The following is an 18,429-nucleotide window of genomic DNA, read 5'->3' as shown; positions in this document are numbered from 1 at the left end:
ATTTTCTCTGGAAGGTCGATGCCTGAGGGGGTGACCTTATTCAGGTTTATAAAATCATGAAGGGCATGGATAGTGTGAATAGCCATGGTCTTTCCCTCAGGGTAGGGGAGTGTAAAACCTCAGAGCACATAGATTTAATGTGAGAGGGAAAAGATTTAAAAGGAATCGAATTGAATCATTTATTGTCATCGGTATTCAATGTAAAAATACAGTGAAAAGTGTGCACCTTCACTATATATACACAGTACCATTCCCATTAACTTAGAACAAATAAGAAAATAAAAGGTAACCTAATAGAGTCGAACTTTCCTTTCCACTGCTGCGGTCCTCCTTTGGGCTTTCTAGCCCATGCCATGCTGCTGCCAGTGTCCCACTCTCGGCTGCCTCATTAGATTGCTGTCACCACCGTTACCTCACTGGCCTGATCTTGTTGCCACTGCCTCACCGGCCCGCTCCTGCCGGCCCATTCTTGATCCGTTGTTGTCACTCCAGCCTACGCTCGATCCACTGTCGCTGCAGGTCACAACTCACATGTCCAGCTCTTGCCACATGATTCTTGGTCGTGAACCAGCTCCTTCCCGACTCCTTAGTTAAAAGGTGTGGGGAGGGGGAATAGAACTACTACAGAGGGAGAGAGAAGGGAGCCAAAAAGGATGAAGGAAGAAAGAGAATGAGAACTGGTGAGCAAAGTGGAGCACTGAATGGAGCGACTTACTCTGTCGCCATCTTGCTGAATTTTTTCACACAGAACGTGGTGCATGAAGCTGCCAGAGGAGGTGATGGAGGCTGGTACAATTACAACATTTAAAAGTCATCTGAATGGATTTATGAATAGGAAGAGTTTAGAGGGATATGGGCTAAATACTGGCAAATGGGACTAGATTAATTAGGATATCTGGTCGGCATGGGCAAGTCGGACCAAACAGCCTGTTTCCATGCTGTTTATCTCTGACTCTATTCCCATAACTGAAGTTTCTCATTCCTGGCACCCTTCTTGTAAACCCTGCTACTGTGCTGTCTCCAATGCAGTCCCATCTTTTGCACAGTGCAGCACCCGGAACTGTACACAACACTGAGTGAGGCCTAACAAGTGTCTTTACAAGTTCAACATCATGTCCATACTCTTGTATTCTATGCCCCTATGAGTAAAGCTGAGAACACTTCATGCTTTATTTACATTCTCTTCATTTGTTCCGCCAGTTTCAATGATTTGTGCATAAATACATATAGGTCCCTTTGCTCCTGTACTCCCTTTACAATTGCATCTCCTATTTTATATTGTGTTCCAATGCTGTTTTCAGCAAAATGTCAGTTTTCTACATTGAGCTCTGAACTCCTGGTTAACAACTGAACTGACTGCAGCACAAGTTCCATTTGGCTTAAAATAGATACAAAGACATTACCTTGTCTTTTGCATTGATATGATGGACTGAACCATCATTGAGGATGGAAATATTTGTTTAATTGCCTACCACCATTCATAACTGGGTGTATCAGGACTGCTCAGCTTAGACCTGATCAACTGGTTGTGGAATTACTTAACTCTGTCTATCAATTGCTGCTTTTGCTGTTTGGTATGCTCGTTGTCCTATATTGTATCTTCACCCAGGCTGACAGGTAGATCGGAAGAGTAGGGGTTCTGAATACTGTTTAAATAGCGAGACACATTGAAAGCTGCAGCACAAAGATATTTAGGGTATCCTCATGTATCAATCACACAAAATTAGCATACAGCATTCAGCAGGAAATAGAAAAGGCAGACGCAATAGTGGTCTTTATTTCAAAGGGAACAGAGTATAAAAATAGGCAGTGTTTGCTGAGGTCAATGCTAATTTCATTCCTTTGGGAATTTTTAGTGGTTTTATACAAAAGAATGGCTTGCTGGGCCATTTCAGAAGTCATTAAGAGTAAACACATTACTGAGTCTGGAGTCACATAAAAGCCAGACTAGTTAAGGATATCAGTGAACCAGATGCGTTTTTGTAACAATCAACAGTAGCTTAATTGTCATCAGTAGACTCTTAATTCCAGATTTTTTTCCATATAATTTGGAGGTCAGATGACTGCAGAGATTATAAACATAGGCAGAGAATGACCAGAAAAGCATTCAGTGGATATTAGCATACGAGAGAAAGCTAGCTAGCAATGTAAAAACAAATAGCAAGAATTCCTACAGGTAAGAAAAGCATAAGTAAAGTTGGATTTCTGAACCAGTGCTTCCTAAACTTTACTCCCCTGTGACTGCATTAGTGGACTGAAAGTTGTGTGGAACCAAAGCTGAAGTTTTGAGAACAAGGGTGAGGGAAGTTCAGCACTGAGCTGGTGTTAATGCCATATAAAACATACACAGTTATTTATTTACTCTTTCTCTGTCACACACACATTCACACTTCCTCGCATTCTCACATTCATTCAGTCACTCCCTCTCTCTGTCATCCACACTCAGACACTCTTACTCCTTCACACATATTTGCTTACTCACTCACACATGTTCATTTACTCTCATACTCACTCACTCTCTACCACTGATACTCATTTACACTTGTTCTCTCTCACACACACTAATTCACTCTTTCCCACTTTGACTCACTATATCCTGTCACACATGCTCACTTATTCTCACTCACACTTGCAGAGGTGCAGAGCCACTTGTAGCCAGGCTGCATTGGAATTTGGATCTTAAACATCAAAAGCAGGGTGAAAAGTTTATTTGCAGTGCATTGGGTAGTGGACCCTGGATATTTCAGAGGGAAGGAACCCACCTAGAAGCAGGCATTAATGGGATTGAGAAGCACGGTTTGAAACAGCCATTGCAGCTACATTAAAATCACTAGGTACAGCAGGCTCCAACACTGTCTATCAGACTTTTGCAGAACACAAGGATGTCAAGAAATAATCACTGATTGCAGTGCATCCTTATGAGCCAATCGGTATTATTCAGAATAACGGCAATCATTGGATGGTTAACCTATCAATGGAAATGGTCTGCACGATATTGTCTATTTTAGGTACTAACCAACTCAGTTGATAGAGTATAAGATAACAAAGTGTGGAGCTGGATGAACACAGCAGGCCAAGCAGCATCTCAGGAGAACAAAAGCTGATGTTTCGGGCCTAGACGCTTCATCAGAGAAGGAATCTGATGAAGGGTCTAGGCCCGAAACGTCAGCTTTTGTGCTCCTGAGATGCTGCTTGGCCTGCTGTGTTCATCCAGCTCCACACTTTGTTATCTTGGATTCTCCAGCATCTGCAGTTCCCATTATCTCAGTTGATAGAGTACTTGGTCGATGAATCCAGTCCTGAAGCTTAGCACTTCTGCAATCACTGCCTTGGGTCCTGCTATACTCCATAGTCACCATCACAGGCTTGGGCATGATGACCCATAAATTTTGCCAGCTGACTCTACAAGGGGTTGCACCTACAAACCAATGTCCATTTCAAGCCCACCGACTCCCACAGCTACCTAGAATACACCTCCTCCCACCCATCCTCCTGCAAAAATTCCATCCCCTATTCCTGATTCCTTCGCCTCCACCACATCTGCTCCCAGGATGAGGCATTTCACTCCTGCATATCCCAGATGTCCAAGTTCTTCAAGGACCGCAACTTTCCCCCCACAGTGGTCAAGAATGCCTTTGACCGCGTCTCCCGCATTTCCCGCAACACATCCCTCACACTCCGCCCCCGCCACAACTGCCCCCAGAGGATCCCCCTCATTCTCACACACCACCCCACCAACCTCCGGATACAATGCATCATCCTCTGACACTTCTGCCATCTACAATCCGACCCCACCACTCAAGACATTTTTCCATCCCCACCCTTGTCTGCCTTCCGGAGAGACCACTCTCTCTGTGACTCCCTTCTCCGCTCCACACTCCCCTCCAACCCCACCACCAACCCCGGCACTTTCCCCTGCAACCGCAGGAAGTGCTACACCTGCCCCCACACCTCCTCCCTCAACCCCATCCCAGGCCCCAAGATGACTTTCCACATCAATCAGATGTTCACCTGCACATCCGCCAATGTGGTATACTGCATGCGCTGTACACGGTATGGCTTCCTCTACATTGGGGAAACCAAACGGAGGCTTGGGGACCACTTTGCAGAACATCTACACTCGGTTCGCAGTCAACAACTGCACCTCCCAGTCGCGAACCATTTCAACTCCCCCTCCTATTCCTTAGACAACATGGCAATCCTGGGCCTCCTGCAGTCCCACAATGATGCCACCCGTAGGTTGCAGGAACAGCAACTCACATTCTGTTTGGGAACCCTGCAGCCCAATGGTACCAATGTGGATTTCACCAGCTTCAAAATCTCCCCTCCCCCCACTGCATCCCAAAACCAGCCCAGCTCATCCCCGCCTGCCTAACCTGTTCTTCCTCTCACCTATCCCCTCCTCCTACCTCAAGCTGCAACTCCATTTCCTACCCACTAACCTCATCCCATCCCCTTGACATGACCATCCTTCCCGGACTGAACTTATCCCCTCCCTACCTCCCCACCCATACTCTCCTCTGCACCTATCTTCTCCTCTACCTATCTTCAGTCCGCCTCCCCCCTCTCCCTATTTATTTCAGAATCCTCTCCCCATCCCCCTTTTCTGATGAAGGGTCTAGGCCTGAAACGTCAGCTTTTGTGCTCCTGAGATGCTGCTTGGCCTGCTGTGTTCATCCAGCCCCACACTTTGTTATTAAGGGGTTGCAACCCACAGTTTGAGAGGCCTGTTCTAGGAAGTGATAATGGGCATTCATCGTAAGTAATAAAGAAATGGTGGTGAAATGAATGAACACTTTGTTTGTGTTTTGATTAAGGAGCGTACAAAAACTTCCAGCAATAGCTGTAATTCAGGAGACAAAACGGAGAGAAGAACTTTGCAAAATTACAATGAGGAGGGAAGCAGCATTAAGCAAACTGAAAAAGATGCAGGTTGACTAGTCTTTGGGCGCAGATGAACTTCATCCTAGGGTCCTAAAAGAAGTAACCAATATGTAGTAGATCTGTTGGCTTTAATTTTCCAAATCTCCCTAGTTTCAGGAAATGAAGCATTGGACAGTAGCAAACATAAGGCCTCTATTCAAGAAGATGGAGAGGCAGGAAAGAAAGAAAATAGTAGGCTGGTTAGCTTGACATCTGGGGAAGATGTTAGAATTATCAGCAAAGAGATTATAGCTGCACACTTAGAAAATCTCAAGATAACCAATAAGAGTCAACATAGATTTTTTTAAGACCATAAGGAAAAGAGCAGATATTGGCTATGAGATGAAGACTGATCTGATACTCCTCTACTCCACTTTCCTGCCTTTTCCCTATTACCCTCGATTTCCTGACTGATTAAAAATCTTTTTCAGTCATGATTATGCTAATAACCCAGCCTCAATAACTCTCTCTGGTAAAATGAATTCCACAGACTTACAACCTTCTCAGAGAAGAACTCCTTCCTCTTCTCTGTCATATAATGTGCAACCCCTTATTCTGAGATTATGCCCTCAGGTCCTAAGCTCATTTGCAAGGGGAAACAACCTCTCCAATCTTGAAAAATCTCTTCAGGTGAATCAAGTAATAAATTGTATCCTTAATGTACAGAGTGATGAAGGAAGCTGTTTATTATTCCATGTGTCATTTCTTATATTCCTATTTGTATATTCCCAAATTGTTGATGTTGGTTGAGACAACAATATTGACTCATTTGAATTGGAACAATATGCAAGCATATTGGGAAACATAGAAGAATGGCAGTGGATCAAAATGCTAATTTGGACAGTTGGTGCAGTCATTATGGACTGAGAGGTCTCTTTCTGCGACATAACACTTCTGTGATTTCAAAGAATCTATTTGACCTCTCCTCATAAGGCAGTCCCTCTGCACTTGGAATCAAACTGAATGAATGCTCTCCAGACTACCTCCAATGCCAGTATATCTTACTTTAGATTAGGGGCACATAATTTTTTACAGTATTCCAGCTGTGGTCTGATTACTGGCTTGTATAGTTTTAGTAAAACCTCCCTATCTTTATATTCTGCTCCCTCTAAAATAAATGCCAGCATTCCATTTGCTGTCCCTCTTCCCACTTAACCTGGATGCCAGCTTTTTGTGACTCCTGGACAAAGACTTCCAAATCTCCACATTCCATAGGTTTTTGCACTCTTTCTCCAGTTAAAAAAGAAATCACCTCTTCTACTCTTCCTTTCAAAGTGCACATTCCCTCTGAAAAGCTTTTGCCCACTAAGAAAACCAGTCTATATTGCACTTCAGACTCTTTCTGCCATCCTCACCATTTGCATTTCCTCCAATTTTTGGGTCAACTGCAAACTTGTGTGATATCCTGCCTCTTTCCTCGTCCAAGTCATTCATATACACAGAAAATAATTGTGGCCCCAGCACTGATCCTTGTCACAAGCAGCATTCCCTCTAGTTTTCTTATCAGCTGCATGGGTCTCTGAGACCACGTGTGGCAGTGGCATTCCACAACTGGAAATCAATGCCGTAACTGGCATGTTGATGTTGATTACCATCCACATAACATTGGAGAGGTGCAAGTTAAAGGGAAAGTTGGTTACAGGTTGCCTGAAAATGCCTCCTTTATCCCAATTCTCTGACTTCCATTAATTAGCCAATCCTCTAAATATGCTATTATACGATCTCTAGGTAGTGTATACTGTGGGAAAATGTGAAGTTGTTCACTTTGGAAGGAAGAATGAAAAAACAGAGTATTCCATAAACAGAAAAAGAATTCCAAGGTGAAGAAGGATTTAGTTGTTTTAGTGCAAGTCACAAAAGATTAGCATGTAGGTAATAGCATGTAATTAAGAAGGCTAACTGAATGCTAATTCTTATTACAAGAAGAAGTGAGCATAAAATATGTTATACTTCAGCTATACAGGGTATTGAATGAGACCATATCTCAGATACTGAGTGCAGTTTTGTCTCCTTATTAAAGAAAGGATGTAAATGCATTGGAGATGGTCAGAGAAGTTACCAGATTGCTACTAAAATGACTGTGTTGCCTTGAGAGGATAGGTTGGACAGGTTGGGCCTGTTTCCATTTGTGTCTAGAACAATGGAGCTTATGTGATTGACATGTATAAGTTTGGTGACAAAGTGGATGTGGACAGGATGTTTCCTCCTGTGCGGGAGTCCAGAACTAGGACCACTGTTTTAGCTTAGGAGTTGCCCTTTCAGAATAGAGATGAAGAGAATGTTTTTCTCTGAGATGGCTGTGCAACTTTGAAACCCACTGCCTCGGAAGGCAATGGAGATGAGGTCATTAAATATTTTTACGGTGGAGTTAGATAGATTTCTGTTAGGCAGGGAAGCAAAGATTACTGGGGTAGATGGGAACATGGAATTCAAAACACACAGATCGGCTACCATCTTATTGATTGGCACACGGCATATACTCCTAAGATGCTGCTTGGCCTGTTGTGTTTATCCAGCTCCACACTTTGTTATCTTGGATTCTCCAGTATCTGCGGTTCCCATTATCTCTGGTCTACTTATGCTTAGTATGTTTATATTACTAATTACTGGTCAATATGAGTGATTGGGTGTCAGTACAGCGATGGTGGGTCAAATTGCGTGATTGTGAGTCGTTATGGGGTCAGTGTCAGTGATTGGAAGATTCAGTTTTAATGAATGGGGAGTCAGTGTGAATGATGGAGACAGCTATTGTGACTGTTTGGAATGCATTAGCATGAGTGAGGGAGGGTAAACATGAGAAATTAGGGGGTCAGTCTGTGTGATTAAAGTCAGTGTGAATGATTGAGGAAAAGAGTGTGAATGATCCAGGGAGGCAGTATTAATGACTGGGGGTCAGTGCGAGTGGTTGGGAATCACAGTGAGTGATTGGGGATGGATGTGAATGACTGGAGGTCACTGTGAGAATGGGGGGTCAGTAAGAGTGATTGGGGGTCAGTGTGAGTATTTTGGGGGTCAGTGTGAGTGATAAGGGTCAGTGTGATTGGGGTCAGTGTAAATGACTGGGGATCAGTGCTAATGATTGGGGATCAGTGTGAATGGTTGGGGATCAGTGTGAATGGTTGGGGATCAGGATGAATGACGGGGGATCAGTGTGAACGATTGAGGGTCAGTGTGAATAATTGGGGATCAAAGTGAGTGATAGGGGATCACTGTGAGTGATTGGGGATCAGTGTGAATGATTTGGAATCAGTGTCATTGATTTGGGGAGTGACATTGAGAGTTATTGTGTGACTCTGGGGTCAGTATGAATGATGAGGAGATAAATTAGGTTTTTCTGTGCACAAATCGTTGAAATTGGCTGGGACAGTTAATACGGTTTTTCAGAAAGCTTACAGGGTCATGGACTTCACATATAGAGGCAGAGAGCGCAAGAGGAAGAGTATTATGATGAAAATGTATAAAACACTGGTGCAGCCTCAGTTGAAGTATTGTGCTCAAATCTGGGCACTGTACTTTAAGGAAGTGAAAGCTTCATAGAGAATGGAGAAAGGATTTATGAGAATGGTTCCAAGGAGTTAGTATGTCAGTTATATGAATAGATTGGGGAAGCTCTGACAGTTCTCGAGAGAACAAGATGAAGAGGTTTGATAGAAGTATTCAAAATCATGAGGGAATTTGGTCAAAGCAAATAGGGAGAAACTGTTTTCATTAGCATACGTCCCTGAGAATCAAGGCCACACCTCTCCTCTGGATGGAGTCAATCCAAACACAAAGGAAGGTGACCATTGTTATTAGAGTCATCCCAGTCCAAGTACATCTGTGCAGGAGTTCCTCAGGGTAGTGCCTTGACACAACTATCTTCACTCAGTTCATTATGGACATCTCCTCATCAGAAGGTCAGAACTGGGGATGTTAACTGATAACTGCACAATGTTAAGCACCATTTGTGGAACCTCAACTAATGATGCAGTCTGTGTCCATGTACAACAAGACCTGGATAACATATGACTTCAGATGATGTGGCAAGTGACATTCATGCCACATAACTACCAGGAAATTACTGTCTCCAGTGCTGTCTCAGTTGTTCTACTACATAACTGGCATCTGGGATGAATGTCACAGCATGTCCTGTACACAAAAATCAGAGAAATTCCAACCCAGCCAACTACTACCCCATCAGTCTTCTACTGATCTTCAAGAAAGCGATGGAAGGTAGCGTCAACAGTGCTTGTAAGTAGCACTTGCTTAGCATTAACATACTTGCTGATCAGTCAGCTGCTAACCTCATTACAGCCTTAGTTCAAGCTTGGATAAAAAAGCTAAATTCCAAAGATGAGATGAAAGTGTTTTCTCTTGACATCAAGGCCATTTTTGATTGTGTGAGCCTTTAGCAAAACTGGAGTCAATGGGAATCAGGGAGAAAACTGGTTGGTGTCATACCTGACAAAAAGAAGATGGATGTGGTAGTTGCAGATCTGTCATCTCAGTCCCAAGCATCTGCAAGAGCTCCTTAGGCTGATATCCTGAGCACAAGCATCTCCAGCTGCTTCATCAATTGCCTTGCCTCCATCTGAAGGTCAAAAGTGAAGATGTTTGCTGATCTTTGTACATTTTTAGTATCATTTGGGGCTCCACCGGTACTCAAGTAGTCCATGTCAAAACTGAGTAACACATAGATAATATCCAGGTATGGGCAGCAATTAGCAAGTAAAGCTCACATTGCATAATTGTCAGGCAATGACTATCTCTATGAAGAGATTCAATTATAATACCATCAATGAATCCCTCAATATCAACTTTCTTGGGGTACTGTTGACCACAAACTGAACTGGACTAGCAATGTAAATATTGTGGCTATAAGACCTGGTCAGAGGTTTGAGGCTATGAATCCTGCAGTAAGTCACTCCTGACTCCCCAGTGCTTGCCCACCATCTGCAAGACATATGTCAGGAATGAGACTGAATACTTCTTAATTGCCTGGACGAGTATAGCTCCAACAACACTCAAGAAAATTGATACAAACCATTACCAAAGTGTTGGAACAATTCTTTGATTGTATATTATATCGTCAATCTAGGTGAGGGGTGTTGATATTGGAAATCGAACACTTGAACTTTACAGGAAAATAAAAATACTCATCAAACAACTTGCCATCGGACATTGGTAGATTGGAGACGTCAGGATTCAATTAGCCAACCCAACCTCGTACCTCATTGTATCAGAGATAATGGGAACTGCAGATGCTGGAGATTCCAAGATAATAAAATGTGAGGCTGGATGAACACAGCAGGCCAAGCAGCATCTCAGGAGCACAAAAGCTTCAAGATAATAAAATGTGAGGCTGGATGAACACAGCAGGCCAAGCAGCATCTCAGGAGCACAAAAGCTCAAGATAATAAAATGTGAGGCTGGATGAACACAGCAGGCCAAGCAGCATCTCAGGAGCACAAAAGCTACAAGATAATAAAATGTGAGGCTGGATGCTGCTTGGCCTGCTGTGTTCATCCAGCCTCACATTTTATTATCTCGTACCTCATTGTTGTCTGTTAACTTGCTATTATCAAAACAAATTCATAAACAAGAAGTAATTTTGAACTTTCTGGATCAGTCACAAACTTATCATATCGACAAATCAGAGAAGTGATATATTATCCATTGTTTTCTTAACTTTTTTGCTAACTAATGTCAAAGCAGTGCTGTATGACTGGCACTAAAAGTCCACGGTGTGCAGGAACGAGTTCTGGCTTCTTGACCAATGCTGCTTCCCAGACAGAAGCAGAAGGTGGTGTTTCACATTGTTCATGTCAATAAAGCATTAGACCTTTAGGCGTCGCTGTTCCATTTTGAGGATGTTTCACATTTCGGTGTTATGTAGAATTTAAAAAGTATGGCCTTTCCGCCTCGAGTGAAACCAGCTGTCTTTTGATATTCACGGACTGACCTGCCCACCTGAGCTGCCGAGCCTGACCCTCGGTATGTCTCGGAACCGTTTCAATTGTCTCCTACACCCCTCCGGAAAAACTAGCATGATGCACAAAGCAATGACCATTAACGTTTATGAAACAGAAGTCTATCGAGAGAGAGTAGGAACTGCAGATGCTGGAGAATCTGAGATAACAAGGTGTTGGCCTGGATGAACACAACAGGCCAAGCAGCATCAGAGGAGTAGGAAGGCTGGCGTTTCGGGTCTTTTTCTGAAGCGCCTAGACCGGAATCATCAGCGTCCCTGCTGCTTGGCCTGCTGTGTTCATTCATCTCTACACGTTGTTATCTCAAGTTTATCGAACGCTTTTTAACTCCGTTTTAGGATAGTCACTTCAATATCGATGCAGATTATAAATAACATTAGCACTCGATCGACAGATGGCCATTATGAATAAAATTATTGGCTCTCGGTATGGGGCAGCTGCAAGACAACTATGTTTCCGGTCGGGTTGTCATGGTGCAGTGTGTTTCCGGTCGGGTTGTGATGGTGCGGTGTGGGTTCCCGGTTCTGCGGAAGGTAGGAGTTTCACTCATGTTTAATCTCCTTTTTGTGGGAGGAGATCATTTAGCTCCTGTCTGTACCAACTACCTGAGTATTTTAGCTGCGCCATTTCTCCTGTCGCATTGTTTCTATTGGAATAATCAAGTCGTGCATTCCTGACTTTCCTAATTGAACTCTGGCAGGCAGTGCGTTCCAGACCTAAACCACTAGTTCCGTGGAAAAGTTTTTTTTTCCTTCGTCTTACATTTGCTTCTTTGGCAAAGGCCTCTTGTTTTTGATCCTCTTACGAGTGGGAGAAGTTACTTCATGTCACATCCCTCACGATTTTGAAAACTTCTATCAAGGCTCTTCTTTTTCCTCTCTAAGGAAAGCTGTCTCAATAAATAAAGCCTTTCCTCATATCTGAATTAACTCAGCCCTAAACAATTCTTGTAAACCTCTTCTGCTACTAAACGTGTTCATGACCTTCATAAAGCACCCAGAGTGTATGCAGTACTCCAGGTTAGGTCTGACTGGTATCTGAGACAGGTGCAGTATAATCTCCTTGCTCTTGTTCTCTATCCCCAATTAAGAAATCAAACATACTGTATGTTTTATTAACAGCTTTCTCTACCTGACGAGGCACCTTTAGTGACATATGCACGTATATGCCCAGGTTTCTGTCCTTCCACATGGAATTCCTTTGGAATAGTAACCTTTGTATTAAAATGTTCTTTGTACTAAAGTACATCACCTCACGCCACCATATTGAACTTTATCGGATACCTATTTGCCCAATATACTAATGTATCAATGTCCTTTTGAAATTCTACATTGCCCTTACAGTTTACAACTCTCGCAAGTTTTGCAAACTTTGAAATTGTTTCCCATGCACCAACAACTAAATAATTTCTACCAGAAAGTGCAATATTGATGTGTAAGGAAGTCCACTACAACATTCCTTCACATTGAAAAATGCCCACTAACCATTATGCTTCTCCTATACCTCTCTTGCAAATTTGTATTAATGTGTGACTGTCCCTTTCATTCTATAATCTATAATGTTCCTCACTGGTCTGTTGTGTGACATTCCGTCAAATGCCTTTTGCAAGTCAATGTACATTATACTAACAGCATTTTCCCTCATAAAATCTCTGTTATCTCTTAAAAAGCCCCAGCAAGTTATTTACACATGATTTTTCTCTTTAAAAAAATCCACACTGGCTGTTCCAAATAAACTAATATTTATCCATATGCGTAGCAATTCTGTCCCACTTTAAAGTTTCTACCTGTTTCTCCATCACTGAAGTTAAGCTGGCTGGTTTGTGATTGCTGTACCTTTTTGAATAAGGGTGTAATGTTTGCAGTTTTCCAGTCCTTTGACACCATCCTTCACGCGAGGGAAAATTGAAACATATTTGTCAGGGCCTCTGCAATTTCTGCTCTTGATTCTTTCAATACCTTGGGTTGCACCAAATCTGGTACTGGTACCTCATCAACTTTGACTACCAACAGTTTATGTGATACCTGTTTAACAATTTTAAGCCCTTTTGGAACCTGTATTTCCTCCTTGCTTACCATGGCTTGAGAAGCATCTGTCTTGAAAGTAAAGACAGGTGCACGCTCTTCATTCAGTCCCTCTGCCATGCTTCCTACCTCTACATGGTCCCCAATCAGCCCAACTTTTCCTTTTACTATTGATCTACTTTAGAAGACTTTTATTTTGTCTGGTATTTTGATAAGTTTTTTTGTAACCCCTCCTTGCTTCTCTTGTTTGCTTTATCAACTCCCTCTGAAGCTTCTGTATTCAGCTTGGTTCTCCCTTGTATCTTCTACCTAACAATTGTCCTGTGTGCACTATTTCTTCTTTCACTTAATTTCTATCTCCTCCATATCAAGCGAGATTTCATTTTAATTGCCCTACTGTTCCCACTACCCAAACCACATTCTTTTTGAAGGTAGTCCATTGTTTAGCCACAGTCTTTTCCTGCTAACAATTGGTTCCTGCCTTTCCAGCCCAGCCCCATTCTTACTCTGTTGAAGATGACTCTCAGCTATTTGATTATTCTAACTCCAAATTGCTCTTTATCATTTTCCACCATTATCCTTAAACCTTTAAGGCAATGATCACTGTCTACTGGAATTTTTCAAGCATGTCATTCGTAAAGTTGATCAGGTACAGCCTCTGAATGTGGTTTATTTGGACTTTCAAAATGCTTTCGGCAAAGCCCAGCTTAAGAGACTAATGTGTAAAACTAAAGTGTGTGGGATTGGTGGTAGTGTATTGAGGTGGATAGAAAATTAGTTAGCAGACAGTAAAGAAAGAAAAGGGGTAAATGTGGCTGGGACCCCAAGAAGGAGGTAAATAAAGTTCTTTTAGCTGAAGGGATCAAGGAATATTGGAGCGTGGTGGGATTAGGGTATTGAACTTGATGGTCAGCCATGATCATATTGAATGGTGGAGCAATGCTCAAGGGTTTGAATTAAGCCTTTTCTGATGAAGGGTCTAGGCTTGAAACACCAGCTTTTATATGCTCCTAAGATGCAGCTTGGCCTGCTGTGTTCATCCAGCTCTACACTTTGTTATCTCAAGGGTTTGAATGGTCACTCCTGCTCCTATCTTCTGATCACTGCCCTTTACATTTTGCTTTCTCAATCTACACCCGAGTAATTAAAATCTCCGTTATAACTGCTTTGCAACTATCTGTAATATTTGAGCAGATTTGTTCTTCGATATCCGTGTGACTAGTGGGTGGCCTATCGATTACACTGAACAGTGTTTCCCTTCTCCTTTTATTCTTTCCTAAACTATTCCGAACTATTCTGATAGTAACCAAGAATATTTAACACTGTCACCACCCTTACTTGAATCTCATCTTGGTTCATGCCACGACATCATAATTCCACATGTAAGTCTTTGCCTGTAACTTGCCAGTGTTACTAATTATCCTCCATGCATTCACATATATGCAATGTAACTCTAATTTTGACTTCTTACTTTCTGTCCTACTCTGATTGCACATATTAACTTGCTAATTCCTGTTGTGGTGCTATCTGCCTCCCTCGTTATTTCATGCAGCCTGACATCAATAATAAAGAAAATGCTGGGGCTCATTATGAAGATTTAACAGCAGAGGGCTTGGAAAGCAGAGACAGGATTAGCAAGAGTTCGCATGGATTAACAAAAGGGAAATCCTGTGTGACAAATCTACAGGAATCCTTTGAGGATGCAAGTAGAGCTAATAAACGGGAACCATTGGATGTGGTTTACTTGGACTTACAGAAGGTTTTAGATATGGCCCCCCCTTAAGAGATTATCATGTAGCGAACTGGCTGGAGACAGGATACAGACAGTAGGAATAAGCAAGTAGTTTTCCAAATGGTAACCAGTGAGTAGGGGGACACTGCAGGGATCTGTGTTTGGAGTCCAGCTATTCACAATATATAATGATGATTTAGATGAGGCAACACAGTATAACAGTTCCACGTTTGTAGCCAGCACAAGTTTGGGTGAGAGGGTGAACTGTAAGGAGGATGCAGAGGTGCTTCACTATTTTAGGACAAGTTCACTGAGTAGGCAAATACGTGGCAGATGAAGTATGAATTGGATAACGTGGGGTCATCCACTTTGGTAACAAAAACAGTAAGGCAAATTATAATCTGAATGGTGACAAATTAGGAAAGGGGAAAGGTCAACGAGACCTGGGGTGTCCTTCTAAATCTGCAGGTGCAGCAGGCAGTGAAGAAGGCAAATAGTATATTGGCCTTTATAGCGAAAGGATTCGTCAATGGAAGTAGGGATGTCTTGCTGGAATTGTATAGGGCTTTGATGAGACCATATCTGGAGTTCTGTGTGCAGTTCTGGTCACCTTATTTGTGGAAGGATGTTCCAGCTGTGCAGAGAGTGCAACGAATGTTTACTAGCCTGATTCCTAAACTGGCAGGGCTGACAAATGAAGAGAAACTGGTTTTGCTAGAATTTTATTCACTGCAATTTAGATGAATGAAGGGAGATCTTGTAGAAATGTATGATATTCTAACAGGACTAGATAGGAAGGATGTTCTTGATGATCACAGTGTCACAGTCTAAGACTTTATGATTGAGATAACTAGAAATTTCTTCATCCATAGAGTGGTGAACCTATGAATTCTTTGTCACAGAAAGCAGTTGAGGACAAAACATTGACTATTTTTTAAAAGAAGGATATGGATATAGTTGTTATGGCTAAAGGGATCTGAAGGAAATGTAGGGAAAGTGGGAATAGGATACTGAGTTGGATGATCAGCCATGGTCATATTGAATGGCAAAGCAGGCTTGAAGGACTGAGTGCATTCCTGACACTTTTTTTATGTTTCTGTTGCTCTCTAATATTTTCTCCAGATTCTGACATCCATGCTGAATTAGTTAACAGCATGAGCAAAATGTTCCACAGGACCTCGGTTTTAGCTTGTTCAGATACAGCCCATCAACCAAGTTTTTCGATCAGCCTCAGTGTCCTAGGAGTCTAAAGATCTCCTTCCTGCACCATCTTTCCAGCCACAAATTAATCCGTCTTTACTTCCTTGTGCATAACTGTTGTAATCTAGAGAGTTAAGGTCCTCCTTGTTAATTTCAGGAACTAAGTATAAACATTATGTTAGCAGGATCACATCTCTCTTTTCACCTCTGTCTTTAGTTCCAGTGTAGACAATGACTTCTGGTCGCTCATCCTACCCCTAAACAATGTCCTGCAATCATTCTGTGACATTCATGACCATGACTGTAACGCCATTCTGGAATCACATGTAGGCCACAGAAGCTCCTATCTGCTCCTGTAACTAAAGGATGCCCTATCAGAACTGCTGTCTTGCTCATTGTCTTTCTCTCTTGTACAGCTGGCTGTGCTGTGGTCCTATGGGCTCAGCTCATGTTGCGCTCCATTGAGCAATTCTAGCACTCACCCAGTATCTGGAATGTAAAACCAATTTAGATAGTGGAATCTCCGGGGAATGCTGCGATACGTGCTTGGGACTCTTCAGTTGTCTGGTGGTCACTCATTCTATATCTGCCTCCTTGCCCCAAAAATTGTAGTGTGACCACCTGTTTGAACATGGTATCCACCTAGTTCTCTGCCTCACAGATGTATGCCAACGACTCCAGCTGTCACTTGTGAGCTGAAACTGACGGCTGAAGCCTGTGCCGCTTGTGACCTACACATGGATTAATCTACATCACATGTTAGGCCTTTGCATTGGAAAAATCGGAGGTTATCAGAAGGTCTTGGGACATCTTCCATTGGAGTAGAGGAGATGCAATAAAAAATGTACAGGGTTTTTACAGCTTGCATTGGGTAAGACTATTAACAAATTTATTTTCCTGCCTCCCCCTCCATCAAGGATATTGTCTCAGGCTGCAGCAAACTTCTGTCAAATATTTGCTTTTGACTGAAACACATTGAGCTTAACTTCCATCCACCCAGCATCTCCATCACAAAGATCATATACTTCTCCCTCTGTGACATTATTTGCTTGTTCCTTTCACTCAGCTACCACCGAAACCAACCTGCATGCGTTCACCCTTGTTAAATTTGACTTTGGTTTCTTTTGGTTGGTCTCATGTCTTGAATTTTTACATCGTGATCCTAAATTACAGCAGTTTCCTGCTTTGAATACATGAAGCATTTAGGATGCTGAACTTCAGCTCAACCAAAATATCCATTTCCAAACGTGCTCAGTATTCATCTCTTTGCCATGCAGAGCTCCATTGGCTTTGTGTCCTTCAGATTAAATACTATGATCATTATCTTTAAATCCCTCTTGACTGAGACCCTCCCGATATCTGTCTTTGGTACTACATTTCACATGTGCATTCTGTTTCTTTGAGTCTGGCCTCTTGTGCATTGTGCAATGGCCTCAACATTGTACCTTCAATGATCTATGACCTTAAGCTCTAATTCTGCTTACATTTCCAGTGCTTTCTTAAAATCTACCTCTTTGACCAAAATTTTAACATTCTCTTTGACTTAGTGTCTGTTATCTCCTTGCAGATATGTGAAGCATCTTGGAGCATTTTTTTCTGTGGTAAAATTATCTCAATGCAGTAAAACATAATAATAAAATAAAGTGCTAAAACTAAAATGAATAACTCATACTGGTCCAACTGGTCTTCTACACCTCAAAATGGAGCGGCAGTATGATCAGTAAATTCATTAGTTTAAAAAAAAATCCCCCTGGAATATAAATGCAATTTGTTACCAAATTGATTGACTGGCAAGTTAAATACTTTGTAAATTGAGTGGATTATAACACCTAACAGCAAGGGTATTAACAATTTTCTACCAGACCTTACCAACCAACACCTTTTTTGGCACTCAATTTGGCAGTAGTGTGTTACCTATCCACACATTAATTTGAGGTGGAAACATGTCTGCAATGTGTTTTGCAATTAAAGTTTACATTGGTATCTTTGTATGATATGTCAATTTCCACAAGTATATATCAGTTGATTATAAAGGGCATTTTGGTTCATAGAAGCTCTTAATTTAATTGTTCTTATCATACAGACCAGTGCTAAATATTAAAACAAGATTTGAATAAATTTCAGCCTCTGGAATTTTTATTTGAGAGCCATTATTTAGTATTTTCTTTAATTATTTTATTTTGTAGTATGGCAGCTTTATTGACAATCTCAGAATTTATGTTCGTGGTGGGAGCGGTGGAATGGGACTTCTTCGGCTTGGTGGTGAAGGTGGTAAAGGTGGTGACGTCTGGGTTGTAGCACAAGATGGAGTAAGCTTGAAAAAGCTCAAGGACAAATATCCAAGTAAACGCTTTGTGGCTGGTGTTGGTGCTAACAGCAGGTATGATGTGTTGTGTGGATATATATAAGCTTTAAGATAAAAGTTGCAAGCTGTGCTCATCTGTCTGTCAGTTGAGTTTCATTGTAATTAGTAGCGTACAAATTAAACAATGTACTACTGCTACTGGGTTTCATTCTTACCTTTAGAACATAGAACATTTGTATAAGTTTTTGGCATATTTGTGGTCTGTGATATCATAGA

At 41.9% G+C, this 18,429-nt stretch overlaps 1 protein-coding gene across 2 annotated transcripts in view; it reads left to right on the top strand.

Annotated features, from left to right (window-relative positions):
* The first annotated feature begins 10,761 nt into the window (after positions 1 to 10,761).
* gtpbp10 (GTP-binding protein 10 (putative)) overlaps positions 10,762 to 18,429 on the top strand; it is a 56,049-nt gene continuing 48,381 nt past the window's right edge. Inside the window, exons 1-2 of one of the 2 annotated variants that reach the window (XM_048558362.2) lie at positions 10,762 to 10,896; positions 18,035 to 18,228. In XM_048558362.2, the coding sequence (XP_048414319.1) occupies positions 18,089 to 18,228 (140 nt within the window). In that variant the 5' untranslated portion in view covers positions 10,762 to 10,896; positions 18,035 to 18,088. Of the gene's footprint in view, positions 10,897 to 10,965; positions 11,426 to 18,034; positions 18,229 to 18,429 lie in introns of those variants that run through there. The other variant, XM_048558354.1, reaches the window with a different exon arrangement.

This window comes from Stegostoma tigrinum, chromosome 2 (genome assembly GCF_030684315.1).
Source record: "Stegostoma tigrinum isolate sSteTig4 chromosome 2, sSteTig4.hap1, whole genome shotgun sequence".
NCBI lineage: Eukaryota > Metazoa > Chordata > Chondrichthyes > Orectolobiformes > Stegostomatidae > Stegostoma > Stegostoma tigrinum.
Note: the sequence above shows the minus strand (reverse complement) of the source record. Positions and strands in the feature narration are given on the sequence as shown.